The 22540-nt window shown below is 40.3% G+C and overlaps 1 protein-coding gene across 1 annotated transcript; it reads right to left on the bottom strand.

Annotated features, from left to right (window-relative positions):
• Positions 1 to 8609: 8609 nt before the first annotated feature.
• ACADSB (acyl-CoA dehydrogenase short/branched chain) lies at positions 8610 to 22381 on the bottom strand. The gene is made up of 11 exons (XM_081912815.1): positions 22192 to 22381; positions 19652 to 19811; positions 19151 to 19251; positions 18138 to 18344; positions 17219 to 17389; positions 14835 to 14960; positions 14233 to 14325; positions 12687 to 12776; positions 11911 to 12048; positions 11323 to 11422; positions 8610 to 10214 (listed from the first exon to the last, which is right to left on the bottom strand). The coding sequence occupies exons 1-11, from the start codon at positions 22234 to 22236 to the stop codon at positions 10144 to 10146; spliced, it is 1302 nt and encodes a 433-aa protein (XP_081768941.1). The 5' UTR covers positions 22237 to 22381; the 3' UTR covers positions 8610 to 10143.
• Positions 22382 to 22540: the final 159 nt, after the last annotated feature.

The following is a 22540-nucleotide window of genomic DNA, read 5'->3' as shown; positions in this document are numbered from 1 at the left end:
AAGCTCAGGCAAGCACGGACCACTGAATACATAACAGTTCATATCTGTGCTAAGATTTTCTACATTTCTAGGTGAGGCAGAGCACAATGGCTTTGCATTGTGAAGTCTCACAATGTGAAGAGAATCTTCTTATCATCTCATTAACAATGCCCATTTGTGAATGGCGCAGACGCTTCTGCGCTCTGACATTTTAACAGCTTTTTAACTGCAGCTAAGGGCATAACACTCACTGCCCTCCATTCTTTAAAAGCATAGATCCTTTTTGTCTTCCTCGCCCAAAGGCTGGTTGTCTAAAAGGGCCACTGACTATGAAACAGTATCTGAGCAGCTTTGATCCCAGACTAGTTGAGGGCAGTGCTTTAAAATTGCACCATCCTGTCAGACCTTGATGATGCCATCAGAGCCGTTTTCTCCCGCTTTCACTCTGAATGCTTCCTCTCACCTTCCTTCATTGTCTTCTTCTCTCTTGCCCTGGGGTTAGGATAGTTATTGTGTATGGCTGAGCAAAAGAAGTTCTGGCTGAGTGACTGCATTCAGCAGTTGAGAAATCAGACGCAAAAGAGAGGGCTAGGAAAATGAAAAGCCACCTGCACTGCACCACACACACCTTGGGGAATATTATGAGCAAATGCTGAATTGGGGATAAATCTGGGAATATCCAGGGAAATGCTACAGCAGAAATGTGTCTCAATAAAGAGGAAAAATACATGCAGTGTCTAATCTGGAGACATTTCTAGGTAGAATGTAAAATTAAATACATGAGCACATGAATTTGTCTATACAGTCTCTCTTACAACTGGGTGTCTTTATATATTTTAGTTATATATTACCATTTCTCCATAGAGTGCTAGTTTGCACCAGTTTGTTTCTGAGCCCAATTCGAAGGGCTGGTTTGACCTGTGAAGCCTTGCATGGAACACTGTGGAACATTTCTACCCATACAAATACAGTGGTACCTCGGGTTACATACACTTCAGATTACAGACTCCGCTAACCCAGAAATATTACCTCGGGTTAAGAACTTTGCTTCAGGGTGAGAACAGAAATCAATTGGCGGTGGTGCAGCAGCAGCAGGAGGAGGAGGACCCATTAGCTAAAGTGGTGCTTCAGGTTAAGAACAGTTTCAGGTTAAGAACAGACCTCCAGAACGAATTAAGTTCTTAACCCGAGGTACCACTGTATATCTACACTCTGCCAACATTACATCTTAGGCTCTTCTCTGGGTGTCCCCTCTAGGATATTTTGGAGGGTGTCACTGAAAAAACAGGCCACCCTCACCCCCTGGTCAATTGCTCCCCAGGGAAGTGTGCCTAGTGCCAACTTTGTCATCCTGGTGCTGAGTGAAACTATTATTATGCTCCTGAGTATTTGGACAGCACTGATGCCAAGGCTTTTGCTGGCTATTGTGAGTTCATCCTATGTGGAGTGGGGCCTATTTTGTGCTGTTTCAGAAGACTATTTCTTTGGATGAGCACTTAATTCATCCAAAGAAACAGTTAACTACATTTAACAAATAATATGATTAAATCTCACATGGTAGCTTAACACTGGATGGGGCAGCACTTGTCTACAAGAACACAGGGCACAGTGAGGGGAGGTTTAAGCTAGAAAAAAGCACTTTTGGGGAGGCCACGATCTTGCGTGGGTCACATAACTTGCGGATCCAGATGATGGCATCCTGGATTTGTGCTGCATCGTGATGGAAGTATGTTGGTTCAATCACCACCATCTCCACAAACATCTGGAAGAGAGCCCTGCTGAAGGCTTAGAAAGCCATTGCCACTGATGGGCCAATGGATAAGACAGCTTCTTATATTTTTCCTGTTTGCTAAGATCATTAATGTCATGTGTCATCAGGTCCTCAAAGATAGTGACTGGCCCCAAAATCACCCACTGGGTTTCATGGCTGAATGGTGATTTTAACTTGGGACTCTTTCTAGTCAAAGTCCAACAGTCAAAGCACTACCTCAGGGGTAACTGTCATGGTGCCTTCTGAATGTTGTTGGACAGGCTACAACCGCCATTAGCCCCAGCATGTTGGCTCTCTGATTGGCAGTTTTAAAACACATGGTTTAATGACAATAACAAAATTAACTTGGTCAATGCACTTAACCTGTTACTTACTGCTAGTTGCACTGACTTACTTTGTAGTGTGGTATCTTTCCTTTCCTTTGCATCACTACAGGATAATTTTTTTAAAAAAAATGAATAACAACTTCAGATTTTGGTTTTCTCTAATCCTGAGAAATAGAATGAATCAATATGCTTTCCAAAGTTATGCTAAAAGAGGTTTACTTTTGAAATGTGACACTCTTGAGAGACCAGTAGAATAATTTTAGAAAGTACTCTATGCACATTGATGTCTTTGTAGGAAATATATATTTGAGAATAAATTGATAAAATAATTGGATTTCATGCACAGAAATACAGATTTTGAGATAGTGAAGGTGCTCCCTCACTACTGATTTCTACAGAGAAGTCAGGTTTTCTTTGTTCGGTAGTCCTGAAGAGCTTGTAGTGCTTATTTACATATGAAAAGAGAAGTTTATAAAAGAGCTTTCCTCTTTTAAATTATTAACTATTAGATGGACTAAAATCTGCCACCATTATCATCCTATAGATTGACACAAACGGCATATGGATCATTTTGAAGCTGAGGGTTAGTTTCTTTTTAAAGAGAGAATTGTTTTAGTTTTTGCAGGAAATTAATCAGGGGAATGGGCTTTGTAGTGCTTGGAGCACATCTAATCTGTCCTTTGTTCGAATTTGCCTTGCTCCAATTCCTAGCAATTGTAGACAACATCACCTTTTGTTGGCGAGCCACTTGTTACATGCATAATTAGAGACCTCAGTAGCTGTGTTTAAAGAAAAACTGTTTTCCAATGTAATGTGTGATCTTGATAATAGTATTTTCATCAAAGGTAGCAATTACATTCATTAAGCCAGGACTGGCATGGCAGCAAGGAAATTAAGTGGAAGGTGAATAAAAAGCTCTCCCATTTCTTTCTTCCTTTTTTCTTTCTGTCTTTCTTTAAAAAACACACACAAAAAACCTCTCTTTATAAGTTGAAATGCACCATGTTGAGCTGTTACTGCAAAATACATACTGAATATGGCAAAAAATAATAATAAAGTCCCCTTAACCTTTCTGAATAATGATCCTGCAGATATCTCAGGGACATCTACTATAGCTGCACTTTTCAAATGAAAGGGCTTGAGTCTACATTAATTTCTTATGCAAGTTTTAAACGAGCTCAACATACGATGCAGGTCTTTAAAGGCTCCAGGGCTCAGTAGGATTAATTCACTGTTCTTTTCACACATAAATTAATTGTTTTGTGTTCTCAAAAACCGCAAACAGCACATAAATCAACCAGTTTAGAAGACAGGCAAGGCTTTCATTATCTGTTCAGAAATTATTATGGGGTACCTTTTAAAAGGAGAGAGGAGGGGAAAACCAGAAGCACTGCAAAATTAGGCCTTAGTCTGTATTAATTAACTCTATCCTGAATATGAAGCAATAGCCCTGAGAAATTTAGCTCTGGAAAGGAAATGTTCTAGAACACTAATGGAAGACTGGACTCAGATAAACATGGAAGAAGACTTGATGCTTCCTTTCCTCCCCAAAGGTAACTCATGGCTGTCCCACAGCATATAGACAGAAATGGGCACAATATACACAGATTGGAAGAGGATTAAAGGATACTTACTTGGTGGCTAACTCCATAAACATGTTTAATGGAGCTGAGTGCCATTAAACAAAAAACAAAAAAAGCAAGGGGGAGATTTCAAGCAGTGAAGTGGTAGGAGAGGGTTTTCATTTTTTGTTTTACTTGTCCTTCAGCCATTTCTCTGCTCCAAATTGCCTTGTAGACACATCATTCTCCCCTGTGAGTTTCAAAGCACACATTGACCATCGGTGTGGATCCTGCAGCCTTCCGGATGTCGTTAGATTCAAGCCAACACTAGCCAGCAAGGCCAGGAGTGATGGGAATTGGAGCCTAGTGACATCTGGAGGGCAATAGTTTCCCCCATAGACCCGTGGTTTGAACTTTGCAGTGGTGCTGGAGATGTTACAACAGTTCCTAAATTTGTTGTGTGTTGAAAGGATGCCATGTTACAAGGGCTTTGCTTGGTCAAGCCTATGCAGACCTATGCAGCAAGGTAGTTGTCAGAGGGGAGCTATATTCCCCTTTAGAATATCCCCCCCCCCTTGCAAAGGCAAACACGGACAGTGCATCACAGACCCAGCCATAGCAATATCTGGCCCTCTCCAAATGTGAATTGTGTTTGCTTTATTATTTTTGTTTTATTCCTACAGTAGTGCTTTAGTGCAAAAATTAAATGATTTTTTAAAAAAGGAAGAAAGCAAACAATAGGTGGAAAATAAATAAATAGGGAAAGGACCATTTATAGGGCATGCAATGATACAGCTGCAAGATAAATCAAGTTAAAATGCTACTAAGTCACCTGTTTGGCAGGAAAGTATTGAATCTAGCTCTTTATCAAAACAGTTTTGTATATTTTAACCTTTTTTAAAAGTCTTCATGGATTAAAAAAACAAGTAACGGTAGTACAGTCAGGAAATGTAGGTGAGCCCATCATCAGTTGTGTTCTGAATCACTCTTTTGTTCTAGCTGATGTTAAAGAGGTGGGATAAAAATATACAAATGACCCATACAGTGGTACCTGGGGTTACATACGCTTCAGGTTACAGATGCCGTTAACCCAGAAATAGTGCTTCAGGATGAGAACAGAAATCGTGCTCCGGGGGTGCAGCAGCAGCAGGAGGCCCCATTAGCTAAAGTGGTGCTTCAGGTTAAGAACAGTTTCAGGTTAAGTACGGACCTCCGGAACGAATTAAGTACTTAACCCGAGGTACCACTGTATCTGGTTTGACTGTAGGATGGATCTAATTCTATTCGTGGGACACTCTCCTGCAAGGAGAGAAGTGATTTCCATCCTTCTTTCTATGTGTGGCACCTCCCTAAAAATTGGAGGATCTTCTGAAACAAAAAGGGAAGTGATGTGGGGGAGTGTTTGTGTGCATATAAAAACTGGTGAAAATTACCTTCTCTCCTTTTTCCACTGAAAGCTTCTACTGAATTGGAGTTCTTTTCAAGGTGTGTCTAGATGCAACCCTATATATTGAATAGTTACAGTCAAAAGTCTTCTGTATTTACAGGGGTCACCCTATTCTCCAAGAGCTAGCAAAATGAAATGTATTTAATGTATTTAAATGAGGTTTATTCTTCTCCTGATAAGTGAATTTGCATCTTCCTTCCTTCCCTACTTCCTTAAAATTTGACCTCCAGGAGTGAGATGTGGGGACCACAATCCATCCAACCTACCTGTAGTTTGCTCTTTTATTGTATTTTCCATTTATTAACAAATCACGTTTTTGAAGAGATGGCTACTCAGTTAACAGGATTTGTTACCACCAAGAGCAGATAAGCCTACATCTACTGCTAAGTCAACTAGACATGGATTAAGCTTATAGGAATAATTGGTAACAGAAGACTTTGCTTCTGGGTGAAAGCAAGTTGGACCAGATGGTCTTCAGAAAATTTGTAAGTTTATGCAATTGCCTTATACAAGGTTCTAGCTTAGTGGTCTGTTGAGCACATGCTTTGCACGCAGATATAATCACTGGCACCTGCAGGTAGGGCTGGGAAGGAAAGGAAGTACTGAGATAGACAGAGTAATGGACCAACTCAGTTTAAACCAGCTTCCTATGTGAAATGTGGAGGTGGGAAGCACACTTCGTCTCTCCCCTTCCCAACCCTAGAAGAAAACAAAGCCAGCTGTGTCCTAATGAAAAACTGAAGTCTAACAGTAAGAAAAGGAATAATGAATGAACACTTCACTACATAAAAAGTCAACTTGCTCTGGTGCCAAAGAGGACTTACTGTTAACCTTAAAAAAAGGGAAAGGAATACATTTAATTATTTCTACACTGGCAGGCTTTCTTGGCATACTTTTCCACATCTTTCCCCCTCCAGTATCTTTGATGTGACAGTGATTTAGGCATTTTTTTATTTTAAAAAAATTGGCCTGTATGGAAGAGCTCCTATGCCCTCTACTGTATAGATTTGGATATGTTCAGCCTGTTTACTGGTAGATGGATGTCCCTCTAGTGGCTGGCTTAAGAGGGGGATAAGGTAAGCAATCACACTCAGAACTAAAGTCAAGATTGACTCCAGTACATCATTCATGCTTATGCAATACCTTTTACAAACCATCCCATGAGGGGAAAACGTGGGAATGCTACATTCAAATAGGTTGCTGATGCAATTTGCCTCTGCTGCCCCATAAATAGACAACTTTAGGGTCAGAGGTGAGGAATGTATGCATCTGAAAATATTTTATTCCACGTAGGTTGCTAGAGGCAATTTGCCACCCAATTTTGAAACCAATGTGGAACCAACTTAACAAGTCCAAAATGGCAATCCTAATGGTTTTACTTTGTTTTAATCATACATGCACCTGAGAAGAGTCAGCATTATTTGTGAATAAACAGGACTTACAGAACCATCTAAATGCCATAGCCAAGTCCATTATTATTGCTTAGCTTCTCATTCTGAACCAAGATCACAAATGCATCCTTGCTGTTCAGTTGGTTTAGTATGAAAACATTTGGTCTCTTGTGTTAACATTGCTCATAATCCTTTTTCTTGACTGTGACAGAGAGTAGAATATTTTTTTTTAAGCTTTTGGGGTGCCTTTAAGGGTACCTTAATGCCAGAGAAAGAGTGAGCAGAGAAGAAACTAAGAGAATCCCTTATGTGTGTTCTTGTCCAGGTGCAGAAAGCAATCTTGTATGAATTGTGCTTGCATTTGCAAAAACCTTCCAATGTCAGCCTATGAAAAAATTAGGAAAGCAAGAGATAGCAATGTGTGCCCGAGAAAAAAGAAGAGAGAGAGACAGTGAGGAAGGCATCTAGGCCTTACTTGTGCCACACAAGATCATTCTTCAAGTACTATCTCCATAGAATGTAGTTGTAGGGTAGATGGATAGACAGCACACACCACAGTCAGAAGACATTATCATATGCTTTGTTGATTGAGAAGAGGGTGTTACGTGTATGGCATTCATCAACCACAATCTTATTTTACAGTTTTATTCCACTTTCACTTAGTAGATGCATTTGCATTTAATCATTTTTATAGCCACTTTGTGGGGTGTACAATCATGGTGGAAGACATACAAAAATATTTGTAACAATGCACGCAGTACGCGTGCTGTACAAAAATACTTCACGTTAGATGCTCTTCATACAAACTGTACCTTTAACTTGAAATACTCATCAAGGGTTTTCCTTAATGTTTGGTTTAGAAGGAATCGGATTCCGATCAGCTGCATACAGCCCAAAGCAGATATAATAAACACACAGTTCAAAGTGATAAAAACTTGTATGCTAGATGCTTAATGCAAAAGCCATTTCAAGTTAGGGTTGTAACATTCCCCCCTGCTGAAAGTGGATTTCTGCTTTTTAAAAGCTGCCTCCTAGCTAGAATTTAAAGAAAGCTTTCCCAGGCATGAGTTGTTATGAGGAAAGTTGTGCCTGCTGAATCTCTGACTGACACACAGATGTTAAAAGACCCAGAGCCCCTCAAGAAAAAAAAAGAGGCGAATGCAGGTCCTGTAACAGGTATATAGCAAAGTATATTGAATCAAGTAGCTGGACAGTTTTCATGAGCAGCTTTGTACATTGTATAACTGGACTATGTGGCTATACTTATTCTTAACCCACAAAGGTAGCTCAAATGTAACAAAGACAAGCTTTCCATATTTTTTAATACAGCTAGATTGATTGAAGGCACAGTGGGGACCTTGTCATAGAAATGTTATAGCCAATTACTGCCAGCTTAAAGAGTAATGCTACCACTTATTACTGGGGCTGCAATGTTTTGTCAATCAGATTACTCCATCTGAAACATTTTAATAAATTTAAAAGATGGCTCTATTAAACTTGCAGATCTTTGCAATTATTTTTTAATACAAGCATTCATTTTAAAAAAGAATGCAGGCAGCACTCCCAGGCTGCGGAGTGAAGGCACATGAGGCCACCATCTTGCTGAAGCCAAGTAGGTCTGGACCTGGCTGGTGCCTGGAAACCACATGGCCTCCACCTTGGGTTCCATCAGAAAAGAAAGGTGGGAAATAAATGAATCATCGAAGAGAGATCACATCTTCTGTCACACAGAGGATATGCCTCTTCTAAGATGGCAGAAACAACAAGAAATTCAACATGTGCCTGCTGAATTTCTGGTTTCTTCCCTTTTTTGGGAGGGGGTTGCCTTTTAATGTGTTGTGCTTCTTCCAAAATGTGTGCGTTACCTAACAACAAAGTAGGCTTCCTCACCCTCCCCTCCTCTCCCCACCTTCAGAACACTGCTTATTCTGTTCCAGCACTACTACTGATTAAACCCAGCAGCTATCACAAGATCTGAGCATACAAGGAAATGCATTTGCCCTAACGTCCCCATGCATGATCTACAATTTAGCCTCAGCATTTTTGCAGCTCAAGCTTGGACTCAGCAATGTTTCTTCCCCACATACACAACCAAATGCTTGCCCCCGACCCAATCTGATGGATGAACTAATATTAGTAACAGCAATATTTATTATGAGGGTGCTTTCCAATGGGCATTTTCTTCCACTAATAGAATGGAAAGAAACGTGTGTATGTGTGTGTGTACAGTGGTACCCTGGTTTACAAACTTAATCAGTTTTGGAAGTCCGTTCTTAAACCGAAACCGTTCTTAAACTGAGATGTGCTTTCCCTAATGAGGCCTCCCGCCGCCAGTGCCCTTCCACCATTCAGATTCCATTCTTAGACCGAGGTAAAGTTCTCAAACTGGGACATTCCGGATCTGCAGAGTTTGTAAACTAAATCATTCTTAATCCGGACTGTTCTTAAACCGAGGTACCACTGTATTCAAGTTTCAAATACGGCATATATAAAAAGAATGCAAGATCACCTTGGTTGGGTACTCTTGTCTGCAACAGTTTCACCCAATGAGGTGTGGAAACAAGGTGATCACACTTTACATGTATGTGACTTTGGCACAAAAATTAAAAATTGCAGTCTAAAAGCCAACAAAGAAAAAGGGGTTTAAAGGAAACTGATAAAAACCCCATTGGCTTCAGTGGAACCAGCACTGCTTTCTCACTTAATCACTTGCAACCCTGCACAATATTTCATGATACTGTAGTGCCACTGACACCAGAATCTTATCTTACCTTTTTATGTTCCAGTGAAGCAGTTCTATGTAAAATACCTTCAAGCATTCTTCCTGGCCATACCCTCTATAGTATTAATGACAGAATAGTGCCATGGAAATGAACATATGCCTGGGCACCTTGCAATAGCCAAAATTAACAGGACTATTCAGAAGCAAACGTCTTACTTATTGCTGGCTCTGAGACCTTAATGCATTTTTTCAGGATGTGCAGGATAAAGCATGAAGTACTAACTTTTAACCATCCTATAGGAAAGGCCCTGTATCACTTAGTTCCTTCATCTCCATCTTAACAACCATAGGACAAGTCTGTTCCAACTCCCCAAGTACAGCGTTGCGAATCAATCAAAGAGGTGGGTTATTTTGTCCATTATTATCCTGTTTGGGCCATGTTTTCAAGCACCGACCACTGATACTTGTGTAGTTCACCGACATGTATGGGTTGTAGGGTATTTTTTTAGTGTAACTTCATTACAGCTCCCATGTGGCCATCACACTTGTGTGAATAGAATTTCAGAGATTTCTTGGCTCCTTAGTTCTTTTTCATAGTTTGTATATTTGTGTGTTGGATCTTGATAAGCAGGTGCAAAAGTTCATAGAGCCCACATGGTAAAGCAGAAAAGCCTTGATAGCCCAGAATCAACTGAAGTTATCAGTTCTACAAACCCCAACGTGTAGATACAAAAGAAGGTTGATTTTAACGGCATGTATCATTACAGTTGGGAAAATTAGTTATTATGGTACATTACTGAAGTGTAACAGTCTAGTCACTTATGCTGCAGTCTTGTACATATTTAAAATTACCACAATTTTTCTTATTTTGTCTTAGAAATTGGACATGAGGAAGTAGCCCGTGATTCACACCAGTACTGCAGCGGTAATTAAATCTCTTGATTTTCAGTATTCTTGAGCAATGCATTTTGCGATTGTGTTCAGCTGGATATTTGAAGTTCCTTCATATATGGTACCTGAAACAAGCCATCAGGGTGGGGGAATAAATGAAGCAATAATATAAACAGTGATTTAAGCATGTCATGGTAAACATTAGATATGAGGCAAAGCTATATAACAGATGCAGAGTGAAAAAGGTCTGATAATACAGCCTCAAGTTCTATCGCTGGAGTATTTTTTGTTGTGATCAGTGCAGTATGTTAAACAATTTAGTAGAAACTTTGAATGTGGTGTGGTTTTATTACAAAGGAAGATGAAAGGGCAAGCTCACAAAAGTTATGGATTGACTCCAGAGGTGACCGTGTGCTTCCATTTGCAGAACAGGACTTTTGCTTCCTCTCCCCTTTTTCTGCAGCCACCCACACAACTGCTCTGAGGGACTGGGGGACCCTCCAATTCAGATTTGGGAGGCACGTGGAAGCTGCAGGAGGGAGGAATAAGAAGCCCTGTTGTGCAAGTAGAAGTCTACTCACAAATGTTCAATACCACCCTATAACTTGTATGTGTAAAGTAGGTATTGCTTTCATATCCTCTTGTACATATTTTAGTGGAGACAGTCCATTATGGCAGGCTGCAGATCAGTGGGTGATGAGACTGTGATATCCACACAGATTTGTACAGTCTAACATAGATAGGGCTGGTCATAATTTTGCTGAAGAAAAAACAATGCATTTCCTAACAGAAATTAATCCCTGTATCTTCCACATCCAGAGGCATGGGGCCTGCTTTTCACTCATGCAATTCTGAGCAGCTAAGGATTGGAAGCGAATAATATAGCCGCATGGTGGGGCAGGTAGCATGGATTTGCCTATGCAGCTGTATGCGAAGAGACTATCAGATCTACATTCTGGGTAACGAACAAACTAAGGTATCTAATCAGTTTGCCTGTAGGTAGCTGGGACAGTGAAGAGGGTTAGGAACCTGGTGTGGCTATGATTGTAGATCAAAACTTGACAAACAATCAGACTTCCAGATTCTTATAGACTTGCCGCTCAATATCCATATCAGGAGATGGAGAATGGCAAATGCGCTTTGTTGATAACTTTCTGATCATTCAAACTTAAACTGGATAAAAATGCTACGTTTTCATTTTCAGCAGATGATCTCTAAGAAACTGCTACTTACCGATCTTGCAATCCCTGTAATATTTCTCAATAGGATAATCTTTTGTGAAGCCAACTCCGCCCATCCATTCAATACATTTACTTGTTGTTAGAGTAGCAACCTGCAAAAAACACATGAAGCATGCTGTGACTTTTGCTCAATTCAAATCAATACTGTACTATCCTCACCGTGAGAATACTGATATCAGATTGGTGCCTTCACTGTACTCTGTTTGTCAAGCCTATTCAGACATGTAGAATGTTTTAATCGGGTATTTGGCTTATTGCTGATTTTAATCATTTTTTAAATGTTTAAAATGCTGTTTTTAATGGGTGATTTTCTTGTTTCATTCTTTCAGTAAGCCACTTTGAGGCTGCATTACAATCCAGCAATATATATATATATATATTGTTCTAAATTGTGTGTATATGGTTGTTTTATATAGGCAAATGTTTTAATTGTATTGATAAGGAATTGTTCCATATATGCTTTTATTGCAAATTGCTTCAGGATGTCTCATGATAAGCTACCTGTAATAATATAAAGCCACAGTTCAGTTATGTTTCATTTAAAAAGAAAAGGCAAAAAAGAACCTCAAATACAGCTTACCTCTGCTGCATAATACTTGGCCATGCTTGACTCTTTTATGAATGGTCTTCCGCTTTCTGCAAGTCGAGCTGCATTGTAGGTTAACAATCTTGCAGCTTCTATCTGTACAGCCACTTGCGCAATCTGATGTTGCATTCCCTTGAAAGAAACAAGTTCCATGTAAAACTAAACCTGAATGAGAAAATCATCCTCCCTTCCCCAGCTGCCAAATATAATGCTCAGTTCCTGATCCTATGAGTGACTGATATGGCAATTATTTGTCTGTTTACTCAGGTGTAAACAGAACTGTATTCATTTCCAGGTAAGAAATGAAGTCTAAAGTGCCAAAAACAACCAAAAAAGCAAGGGGAAATCATTACTATAATTACCATTTTATAAACACATCCTGTGGCAACTACAGTGAAATATAATAATGCAAATATTACAGTGGTTAACCAAATTGTAGCTTGAATGACAAATTACAAATGAACTTTTAAACAATTCTACCAAGAATTGGTAGAATTGCAAGAAATAACTGCATCATGGTAGAATTGTGTAAAAATTCGTAGCTGAAGGAGTTCTCACTCAAGTTATAGAAAGTTGTGCCACACAGATAGTCAGAAAGGTATTACTACTTAAAATGTTTTCTTCATATTTACTCACAGGTAATCCTTCAAAAAAAAATGTGGCAGCAGTTAAGAAGTTATAATACTGTGGCCTACAAAATATCTCTGATAAGCATTTCTTTTTTTCCTTTTTGTTTTTAGACCCATTTTACAGAATGCACTAATCGCTACCTGAAAATCAAATGTGCTTTTTCCAAATTGGAACCTCTCCTTTGTATATGGGATGGTGTGGTCGAAACATCCTTGTGCTAATCCCAACATCTGTGAATGAACAACAACAAAAAGCAAATGTTACTAATGTGACAATTGCCAGGAGTGATTGGAGAGATTTTGTATTCCAGAAAGACTAACCCTCCCCCAGCAAACTTAGTTATATGCAGAATTCAAAAGGCAGTGAAAGAAGCTAGAAGTCGTGTATTTCTAAGAGCATCTCACCATCACTTACATTTTATTCATTTAATTTTCAATGCCCCATCACACAGCATAATAATACCTAGTCAGTCGCCAGCAGTCCATTTCACTGCTTAATATGGAAAGTGATAATCTAACAACATTAATGTGTAATGCCTTGATAAGGTTACTTACTTATTAATACTGTTCTCCTAAACGTAATAGCTCAGGGTGGGCTTTTTTTTTCATAATATGCTGATTAAATTCTAAATTAAAACCAGGTTTTTAATGGGGGCGGGGAGAGGAAGGGAACCTGGGTTTTTGCTCATGACATCTCTCTTTACTTCAAGATGTTGGAACATAGTATTTCGTTAAGATACTCTTGGTGTGAGTGGCGAAGGGAGGCTTCTAAAGAAGGAGACTGAAACCTAGTCACTGTGGCTAAAATTCAAAGAACTATGCAACTACTTCCATGTGCCCAAGGACACATAGAAAAGCAGCCCTCATTACAAAGCATTTCTGAAACCCAAGGGGCTATTCAAAAGCAGCTTGCGATATCACATGGAAACCTCTTGTTCAAAGGAAAAAAAGGCATCCCATTGGGCATGCCCAATAATTGTTGGGTCCGAGCCTATGTGCTTAAAGAATGTTAAGCCATGATGTGGAGCACTTTACAGTGGTACCTCTGGTTACGTACTTAATTCAGTCTGGAGGTCCGTTCTTAGCCTGAAACTGTTCTTAACCTGAAGCACCACTTTAGCTAATGGGGCCTCCCGCTGCGTGATTTCTGTTCTCATCCTGAGGCAAACTTCTTAACCCGAGGTACTATTTCTGGGTTAGCAGAGTCTGTAACCTGAAGTGTCTGTAACCTGAGGTACCACTGTATTTCTCCTAGAGAAAGGAAAGACTGGGAGCGTGTAGGTAGGGAATTATGCAATCCAGCAGCCAGCTCCTAATCTCTTTAACAACAGTTGTGGAAGACTCTTTAGCCATATTCTGTCTTTCAACCCCTCACATGATTCCAGCTGGGTGAAGGGGAAGCGTGTGACCCCACGTTCTCTGCCATGTTCTGAAGGGCCCAGCCCTGCTGCAAATCATATAATGGGGGAGGGAGTAATAGGTTTTAAGTATACACACCTTCAGCCACAGTGTCTGGACAGTGGTGGCTCTCCTGATTCAGGTAATTGTAACTTGATGACACTTAAAAGGACTTTTGTTACAAGTCTGCAACATCCTTTTTGAGATCAGGACTGGTGGGGGGCAGTCAAAACTGTATACACTCTGTGTTACATCTGCATTGGACCTAAGTAATTATGGCCATACTTACCTGTGCAGCTATTCCTATTCTTCCCGTATTGAGCATTCCAATGGCATACTTATAGCCCTGCCCAACCTGCCCAAGCACGTTGGTCACAGGAACCTGAGGAATTAAGCAAAATCAATTAATTGCTAGTAGCCCTTTACTTCCATCTCCACATTTATTGATTTTAAAAATATAGATCTTTTGAAAATAAATGCTTCCCAAGGAGGTTTACAAAAATGCACACAGACAAAGCAACAAACCACAATACGACTTTGAAACCAGCAACCTCACTACGCTGCTTCCATACAACTGCAGAGCCAAATGTGTATTTTACATTCAGTTATGAGGAACATAAAAAAGCAAACTACTGTATGGCTTTCGGTTGACAAAATTTTTGTAAATTTGGATCAATCATAAATCAACAGATTGCGTTCGTCTGTGATTCAAATCTAAATTTGCTATATTTCTAAATGGGTTTTTTTAAGCCAACCTCCTGTGAGTATTGCACCATTCATCTTCCAAACTCATGCTAATTTATGCAACTGCATCCCACTGAGCTGCTTGTACTGAGCTACAGTATTGCAACAATTTAGCCAAATTCCACAGCTTTAAAAGGACTACTGCACCTTCACATTTTCAAATGTTACAGGACATGTAGATGTGGCTCTGATTCCCAGTTTATCCTCCTTCTTTCCTACATGTAGGCCCTCTGTATTACGATCTACTATGAAACAGGTAATTCCTTTATAGCCCTAGGAAGGAAAGACATACGGAAAATTAACCGTGCTGATAATAAGGATGGGGTAGAAATTCAATTCAGTTCACATTAAAAGCAGATATACCTAATTCACACATTCTGAAAATGCATCAATCCTTTGAAATCTGCAGTGCTCTGATTTTTGCAGGGCAGTTTTCCAACCAAGTAATGTAAGGTTAAGATTGCATGAAAATGCATATATCAGTAAAAAAAATAGAACACAAAACTCATTATATTAGGCGGTGTTCCATACAAAAAAAGGTGTAATGAAATAAAATACTAGCGCATGTTTGTGAGTACCTTTAAAAAAGGATTAGGAAACTTATGTAGAACTGTGGAGAATCCAACTTAATACTGGAAAAATGAGAAGCTGCGAGAAACCAGAATTCACCCTCCTAGCTTGGGGTTGGATTCCAGCCAAGGCTGCCCAGTCTTTCCTTTTCAATATGCCATTTAAGTGAAGATCTTTATCCCAATCTGTGTCTGTATTAGATCTGAAATTATTTCTATTTACAGATTGAGTTTTATACATGGATTTGTTTTTATTGTAAAAACTTTTAACTGTGAAATTGACTGCAGTGGTACCTTGGTTGTCAAACGTAATCCGTTCCAGGAGTCTGTTCAACTCTGAAAACCGTTCAAAAAACAAGGCAGTTTCTGATTGGCTGCAGGAACTTCCTGCACTCAAGCAGAAGCCGCGTCAGAATTTCAGCATCCAAAAAACGTTCGCAAACCAGAATGCTTACTTCTGGGTTTGCGGTGTTCGGGAGCTGATTTGTTCGGAAGCCAAACTGTTCTAGTACCAAGGTACCACTGTATATAAATAAATGTTCTGGATTGCTGGTTGTGCAATACAGTGCCTAATAATGAACAGTGCAAAACTGTACAACAACTGTGTAACCACCTTTCTTTGTCTGACTGCATCCTTTACCATCCCATCTTATCCCTGGTCTGCCATTTGTTCCTCTGCGTTTTGTGGAATCCAGTGTGCCCACCAGCTGAAAGAACCTGCACCTGGAAATGCCCTCAAGCGCCATTTCTGCAACGCAACAATGCCACCCATTCTAATGCCTCTGAATTCCATGTTGCTCTCAACTAACAGATTTTTATTTTAGTTCATGTGTGTATGCTGCTGTTCCTCTCCCCACCCCCCAAAAAATGAAAATCAAGGTAGCTAATAATATACCAAAATGAATAAAAAATATCATCCTGGAAATTCCTAGAGGATGAATGTTTCAAAAAGTAAGTTACCAACAATTAATGGAAAATTCTGTCACAGCAACCCCCAAGGAGGCGCACACATAAAGTAGCAACCACGCAAGATACCAAGAGCTTGAGCACTAATCTTCTTGGCACTCAAGCTGTAATTATTTTTAAAACTCAGGACACGTAATTGCATGCTATGTATTAAGCATATAGTGGACCCTCTGGATACGAATGTACTTCGTTCCAGGGGTCCGTCCATACCCCGAAAAATCCGCAAGTAGAGGTGCCGCTTCTGTGCTTCCTGGTTTGCCACGCTCGCAACCCGAAAGGGTCCACTGTAACATGTGATTTGTCCTTTGTCACTCACTAGTAAAAGGTAAAAAGGTAAAGGACCCCGGACAGTTAAGTACAGGCAAAGGCGACTATGGGGTTGCGGCGCTCATCTCGCTTTATTGGCCGAGAGAGCCGGCGTTTGTCCACAGACAGCTTTCCGGGTCATGTGGCCAGCATGACTAAACTGATTCTGGCGCAACGGAACACTGTGACGGAAACCAAAGCACACAGAAACACCATTTCCCTTCCCGTACCTATTTATCTACTTTCACTGGTGTGCTTTCGAACTGCTAGGTTGGCAGGGCAATGAAAGCTCACCCTGTTGTGGGGATTTGAACCACTGACCTTCTAATCAGCAAGCCCAAGAGGCTGTTGTTTAGACCACAGGGCCACCCGCACCTTTACCTTTTTACTCACTAGTATGGATACTCCAGACAGGGCTTCTCAGATGCAAATAGGATAAGAAAAACACCAGGGCAGGCAGGAGGGATTGGGAGGCAAAGGGAGAGAAAGAGAGATCAAGGTTCCTAACTCTGCTCTTCTGCTGTTTTTAGCAAATTTCCAAAGCAACAGAACAAATTCCATAAGTTGAGGATACAGGAAGAAAAAGGAAGACTGCCAGTATAAGCAAGGTACAAGTCTAGTTTATACCTCGTAATTAATCTTGATGCAATGCCTTAGTAAAATCAAGCAATAACTGTTTTAGCTACTTACTGCGGAAGGGTTGGCATTTGCCATCACCAAAAACACTCCTGCATGCTCAGCAAAGCTAATCCACATCTTTGACCCACTGATGATATAGTAGTCCCCCTTCTTTTCAGCACGAGTCTTCAAGGAAAACGCATCACTGCCAGAACCAGGCTCTGAAAGGCAGAAGCTGCCCATCTGTCATTTTAAAATAAAGTCAAGTCACTAGATATATTCACTCTGCAAACATTTTGAGAACATAGGTACAGCAAGGTAATCAAGTAAGAAAGGATTTTTTTCCCAACCAGTGGCATATTTAATCCACAAGACAAGTAAATCCAAGTATTTACACAATATAGTCTCTCAAACATTTTCGCACCACTCCAACTGAAAAAACACCCAACACTTTCTTGGATGGCACTGGTTGGAAAACAAAGAAGGGCTGTTACTACTTATTGTTTCAGTCAGAGCAAATGGTTACCTAGAATTCCACAATCTCATTCATCCTGAACATAGCAGTGCTATGGAGGAAAGGGGGAACAGCTGCTGCAATAACAGGGACACTGTTATGCTGTGCATTGGCAGTGAGAAATATACAAAAAGCTCTGCCACAGGCCAGTTTAGTGGCCTCTTTAAGGGTGATGAAAATCAACAGTTTAACTCCAAAAACTTTGAATGATTTGGCTATAAAAATCTTTTACCCAACCGAAGACTCACAGGAGTCAATGAGACACGATTATGCCTAAACTCAACTGGTTTAGTATAACTAGGGCTAGGCTGTGGATGGAGCTCTTAGGCTGCAGTCCTATGCAAGCTTACTTGAGAGTAAGCTTCAATAAATTGGTGGCACTTACTCCTAAATAAATCTATGGTACATAGGTTTCTGCAGTTCGTTCCTTAAGGTGGAAATTCTAATATGCATATTTAACTTATGTGCTTCACCTACCATGTCTTTCGCCAGTCTAGGCAAATAGGTTTGCTTTTGTTCTTCTGTGCCATACGTCGTAAACAATTTATTGGTTAAGGTATTCTGGAGTTCACACATAAGTGATACTGATGGATCAACCTTGGCCAACTCCTCAACCACCAGAATAGTGGAAAAAAAGGAAAATCCAGTTCCTCCATATTTGGGATCAAGATCAATACCCATCAACTGAAAAAGAAAGAACAAGCTGTTGTTAGGAGTGGGTGGAGAAACCTTATGAATTCTGACTTCTACTCAACTTCCATAATCTTTGCTAGAAAAAAGAGCTATTGGGGTGGTATTCTGCTAAGTTTCACCCAGAGAAGGCCCAATGAATTTAACGAACATGACTAATTTCACTTAGTTTCAATGGGTCTACTCTGAGTAAAATTTAGCTGAATACCATTCATTGATTCCGAAAGGAATTTTCATGTGTACCTTCCTATAATCACAGCCTCCCACTGAACTCTAAGGATATGTTCACAAGATTTGGCTATCAGCATGCTCAAGTTTGAGATCCGATACTGTGATCCTACAGATTTGTTTGTGCTGTTGTACTCCTGAATCAGCAAATTTTAGTGGCATAATACTAAAACATTATTGTTACTTGTGCCTCTTATTTAACTAAAGAGTAATCAAAATACCCCAAAGTGCAATCCTAGCCATGTCCGCTCAGAAGCAACTCCTTTTGAATTGATTTGGGCTTGCTCCCTTGTAAGTGGGGTCAGGATGTAACCTTAGTCACCAAATGTTTTCACCTGAAATCTACCTCCAGTGAAACTACTGCATAAATTTTCTATCTGCTAAGAAGAAGAAGAAAAGCTACAAATATTTACAGAAAAACGGAATGAAAGCTAGCAGTCAGCCCTGTGACCATTTTTCAATTATATCATTCATCCTTTTGCTTATTGTGTTACAAATGTATACGTACAGTACTCAGTGTGCAAAAGGAAGAAGCTACATACTGCATTAAAAACACCAAAATATGTACAAACCCCTTGTTCAAATAGCCCTTGTACAATAGAATCGTCCATTTTTGCATCAGCATCCATTTTCTGTACCAATGGTAGCACTCGCTCATGAGCAAACTTTTTCACTATAAGGAAGAAAAGATATAAAGAATCTCATTGTTAGCCTTAAGTTGCAGTGAAGCCAGAAATTTAACAGATATAAAATTCACAAATGTAAGTTAGATAGCACTAGTGGCTACAGTTAGATTTAGGTCTTTTGACTTAAGTTTAGTGGAGTGGGGGAAAGGTAACAGTATTTACCCACTCTGTAACATAGAATTGTGTACATAGACTTAAACTGACATTTAATTCTACAAAATAACAATTTTTGAAAATGAGCTAACAATTTATGGTTGGGGTGAATTTCTTGCTTACAGAAGTGATTCGTTCTCTTCAGTGCATTATTATAAATCACATGCCATGTAGAAAATAATTGATTTAGTGATGGCAGACTTCGCCCATAGAGATAGAATTCAAATACATTACCCATTTCTTTGATCATGATCTCCTCTTCTGTAAATGTCTGAAGTGGAGCACAAGTTACTCCCTCACTGGTTAGGTTTGGTAAAGCCTCAGATTTGGAAGATTTAAAGAAACTGGGTTGCCTCATGCAAAAGTTTATGCATGGAAGCATATTCCATCTCAGCTGTGGATAAAACATATTTTAAGAAGGAGAGAACAATACCACTAGAGAAAATAATCTTAGCCTGAAACTACAAATAAGATATCTCCATGAAATCTCAGGGAGCAAGGGCAGACTCAGACCAAAGTGACTAATGAGGACATCATCACTAGACTTGGGTTGTGAACAAGGATGGATATTATAATTTGGATTACTGGAGAAAGAAACTGCTCCCAAGTGAACAAAAGTGTCCTACAAGACACTTCAGAATATAAACAGGATGAAAGTCAGCCCTATATCAGGAATAGTGCCCTCCAGAAGTTGTGGGTTCCTATTCCCATCAGCCCCAACTAGCAAAGCCACAATCAGGGGGGATGGGAATGTGCAATAAAGTATCTGGACTGCACCATGTTGGCTACCCCTGCAATACAGTATGCCCTTGACCTATGTGGGGGTTGCTACAGGTGTTGTGGAAGTTGTCTCTGTCGATCATGTTAGATCTTTTGAGTCACACATACAGGTTATCATTTGATTTGCTTTAGTAATCAACTGATGAGCATGCACATGAACAACTTCAAGAACTTATAAGATGAAACAACATTTGCATAGTCCAAGACTGTAAATTCTGATTTTCATTCTTTGTTTTAAGCAATCTTCTTTCTCTGGCTTTGTTGCTGAGAACACAAGTAAGACCACTCCCTCCCCAATGTTAAGAACACTTAGGAGAGACACCTTTCAACAGAAATCTGTTTAGGATTATCGTGCAACAATCCTTTGACTTGCTTATATCTAACAGCATATGTGCTTAAATTTAACATTGAAACAGACCAAACTTAATTTCAGGCAGAACAGACTGAAAGGTAATTTCCATTTTGTTAAGGTAACTTCAGCCTTTTTGAAAAAACTAGATTATAAAGAATCTACATAGATTTTTGTTTAGCTGCTCTGTAAAGTGATGGTGCTATATAAAACTACAATAACTATAAAATAAAAGGGCTTAGTACTGGAGCCTAGTGGCCTGATTTATGTTGTTAGGTCCTATGCAGATTTAAACACATTGGATACATTTAGATTCAATGCAAATGGTTTATTTAGTTTAAATAAACTAAATAGGCTTATACATGCAAACCTGTTTCGGTGGGCTTAGATATGGGCTAAGTACATAGGATTGGGTTTTAAGTTGCAAGTCAACCCACCTTCACATTAAACAAATTCTTGCTGACAGGCAAGTAGACCAAGATTGCTCTCACTTTATAAAAAGAGGCAACTCCCTGTTATGCTCTCTTCCACTATAAAAATTTACAATGGGCAATATACAGGAACATTTGCAAATAACTCCTGAATTATGTAGAAAGTTCACACTCTAGGGTTAGGCCCTTGAAAGGGGTTGGCACACATAAAATAAGTATACTGAAGTATTCTACAGCTCTCTTTTCAAAAATACTGAAATATGGGTTACCAAGTTCTCTTGTTCATTCCTACAATAAAGGACCAACATGAATGAAGTTTTATTTCCTAAGTCAATCTTGAACAGCTAGCAGTGTTGAACTTAGTAGCTTTATAGTAGTTCCCTCTTTAATTGGCAATGTGTATTAATTTTCTTCAGAAGCCAGGCCTGATGCACCTACCAGGGGGGCATCCTGCTTATTCTACACTCATATCTCATAGTGCTGCCCTGATGATCACTTAAATGCTTACACCCAGCTTTGCAGCAGAGTTATATGCATTTTCATTCAGAAGTCAGTGTTCAGTGGAGCTGAAACCTTGATGTTTAGAACTGTTGCGTTAGGCTTATTATTATTACTGGCACATCTTGACAAAGGGTATGCAAATTTAGCCTACTCCACAGAGTGAAAAGGGGTGTGGGATGAAGGAGAGATCACCTCATGGCTCTCCTGCGCACAAACATACCATTTATCCATTTCTAAAGAGAGAGTGAGAGGTGCCAGAACTCAGCAGCATCTGGAAATCCCGTTCTCCGATCTGGCAACTGTGCCTCCTAAATCCCAAAACGCATGGAGACTGTATGCCCCCACGCCCTCTAGTCCAAGTAGAGTTTAACCACCTTTTCCCGTGCATCCTCCTGAAATTCAACAACGGAAGCTTTCTCCGTGGCTGGATCTGTGCGTGGACACAGCTCACCTGTACAGGTGAGGTTTACAAAGGACTCTCCCTCTTACCAGGGACCAGACTACCTTGCAAATCTGGACTACGTTCCTCTTCTCGCACTGGCTTCCCGACGCTTTTTGACTCGAGATGCCCGGATTCTAACCTGCGACCATCTGCTTGCAAAGCAGCCGATCCACCCGCCCACCTGCAGCCTCCACCTGCCACCTGGATCTGAAAACAGCCCCCCCCCCCGCCGCCCCGAGCTGAGCCCCTGGAAAACAACGGCGACATTTACCTTCGCGCAGCGCCTGAGCGAAGACAGAGCCCCTGCCGCCGCCATCCCTTCTGCCGCCGAAGGCCGAGCGGACACCGAACTTGCTGGAGGAACCCAAAGAGGAACCTTCTGTCCACCTTTACGGAAAGCCTGCCGCGCAATGCACTTCTGGTTCCCAATGGAACCCTCCTCCTCTTCCTCCTGAGGGGCGAGAGTGTTTAGAAGCGCAACGACTCTCGTTCCCCAACTCCCCGCCCCCGATAAGGAGCAGCGTCGCTTTGATTTTTACAGGCGTTTGCGCATCCCCTTCGTTGTCGCCCCCGCACGGAGCCCGACGGTATGCGACTGGATACCGGAAGTTCTACAGAAC

Source organism: Podarcis melisellensis (genome assembly GCF_964234715.1).
Source record: "Podarcis melisellensis genome assembly, chromosome: 5".
NCBI classification, from domain to species: domain Eukaryota; kingdom Metazoa; phylum Chordata; class Lepidosauria; order Squamata; family Lacertidae; genus Podarcis; species Podarcis melisellensis.
Note: the sequence above shows the minus strand (reverse complement) of the source record. Positions and strands in the feature narration are given on the sequence as shown.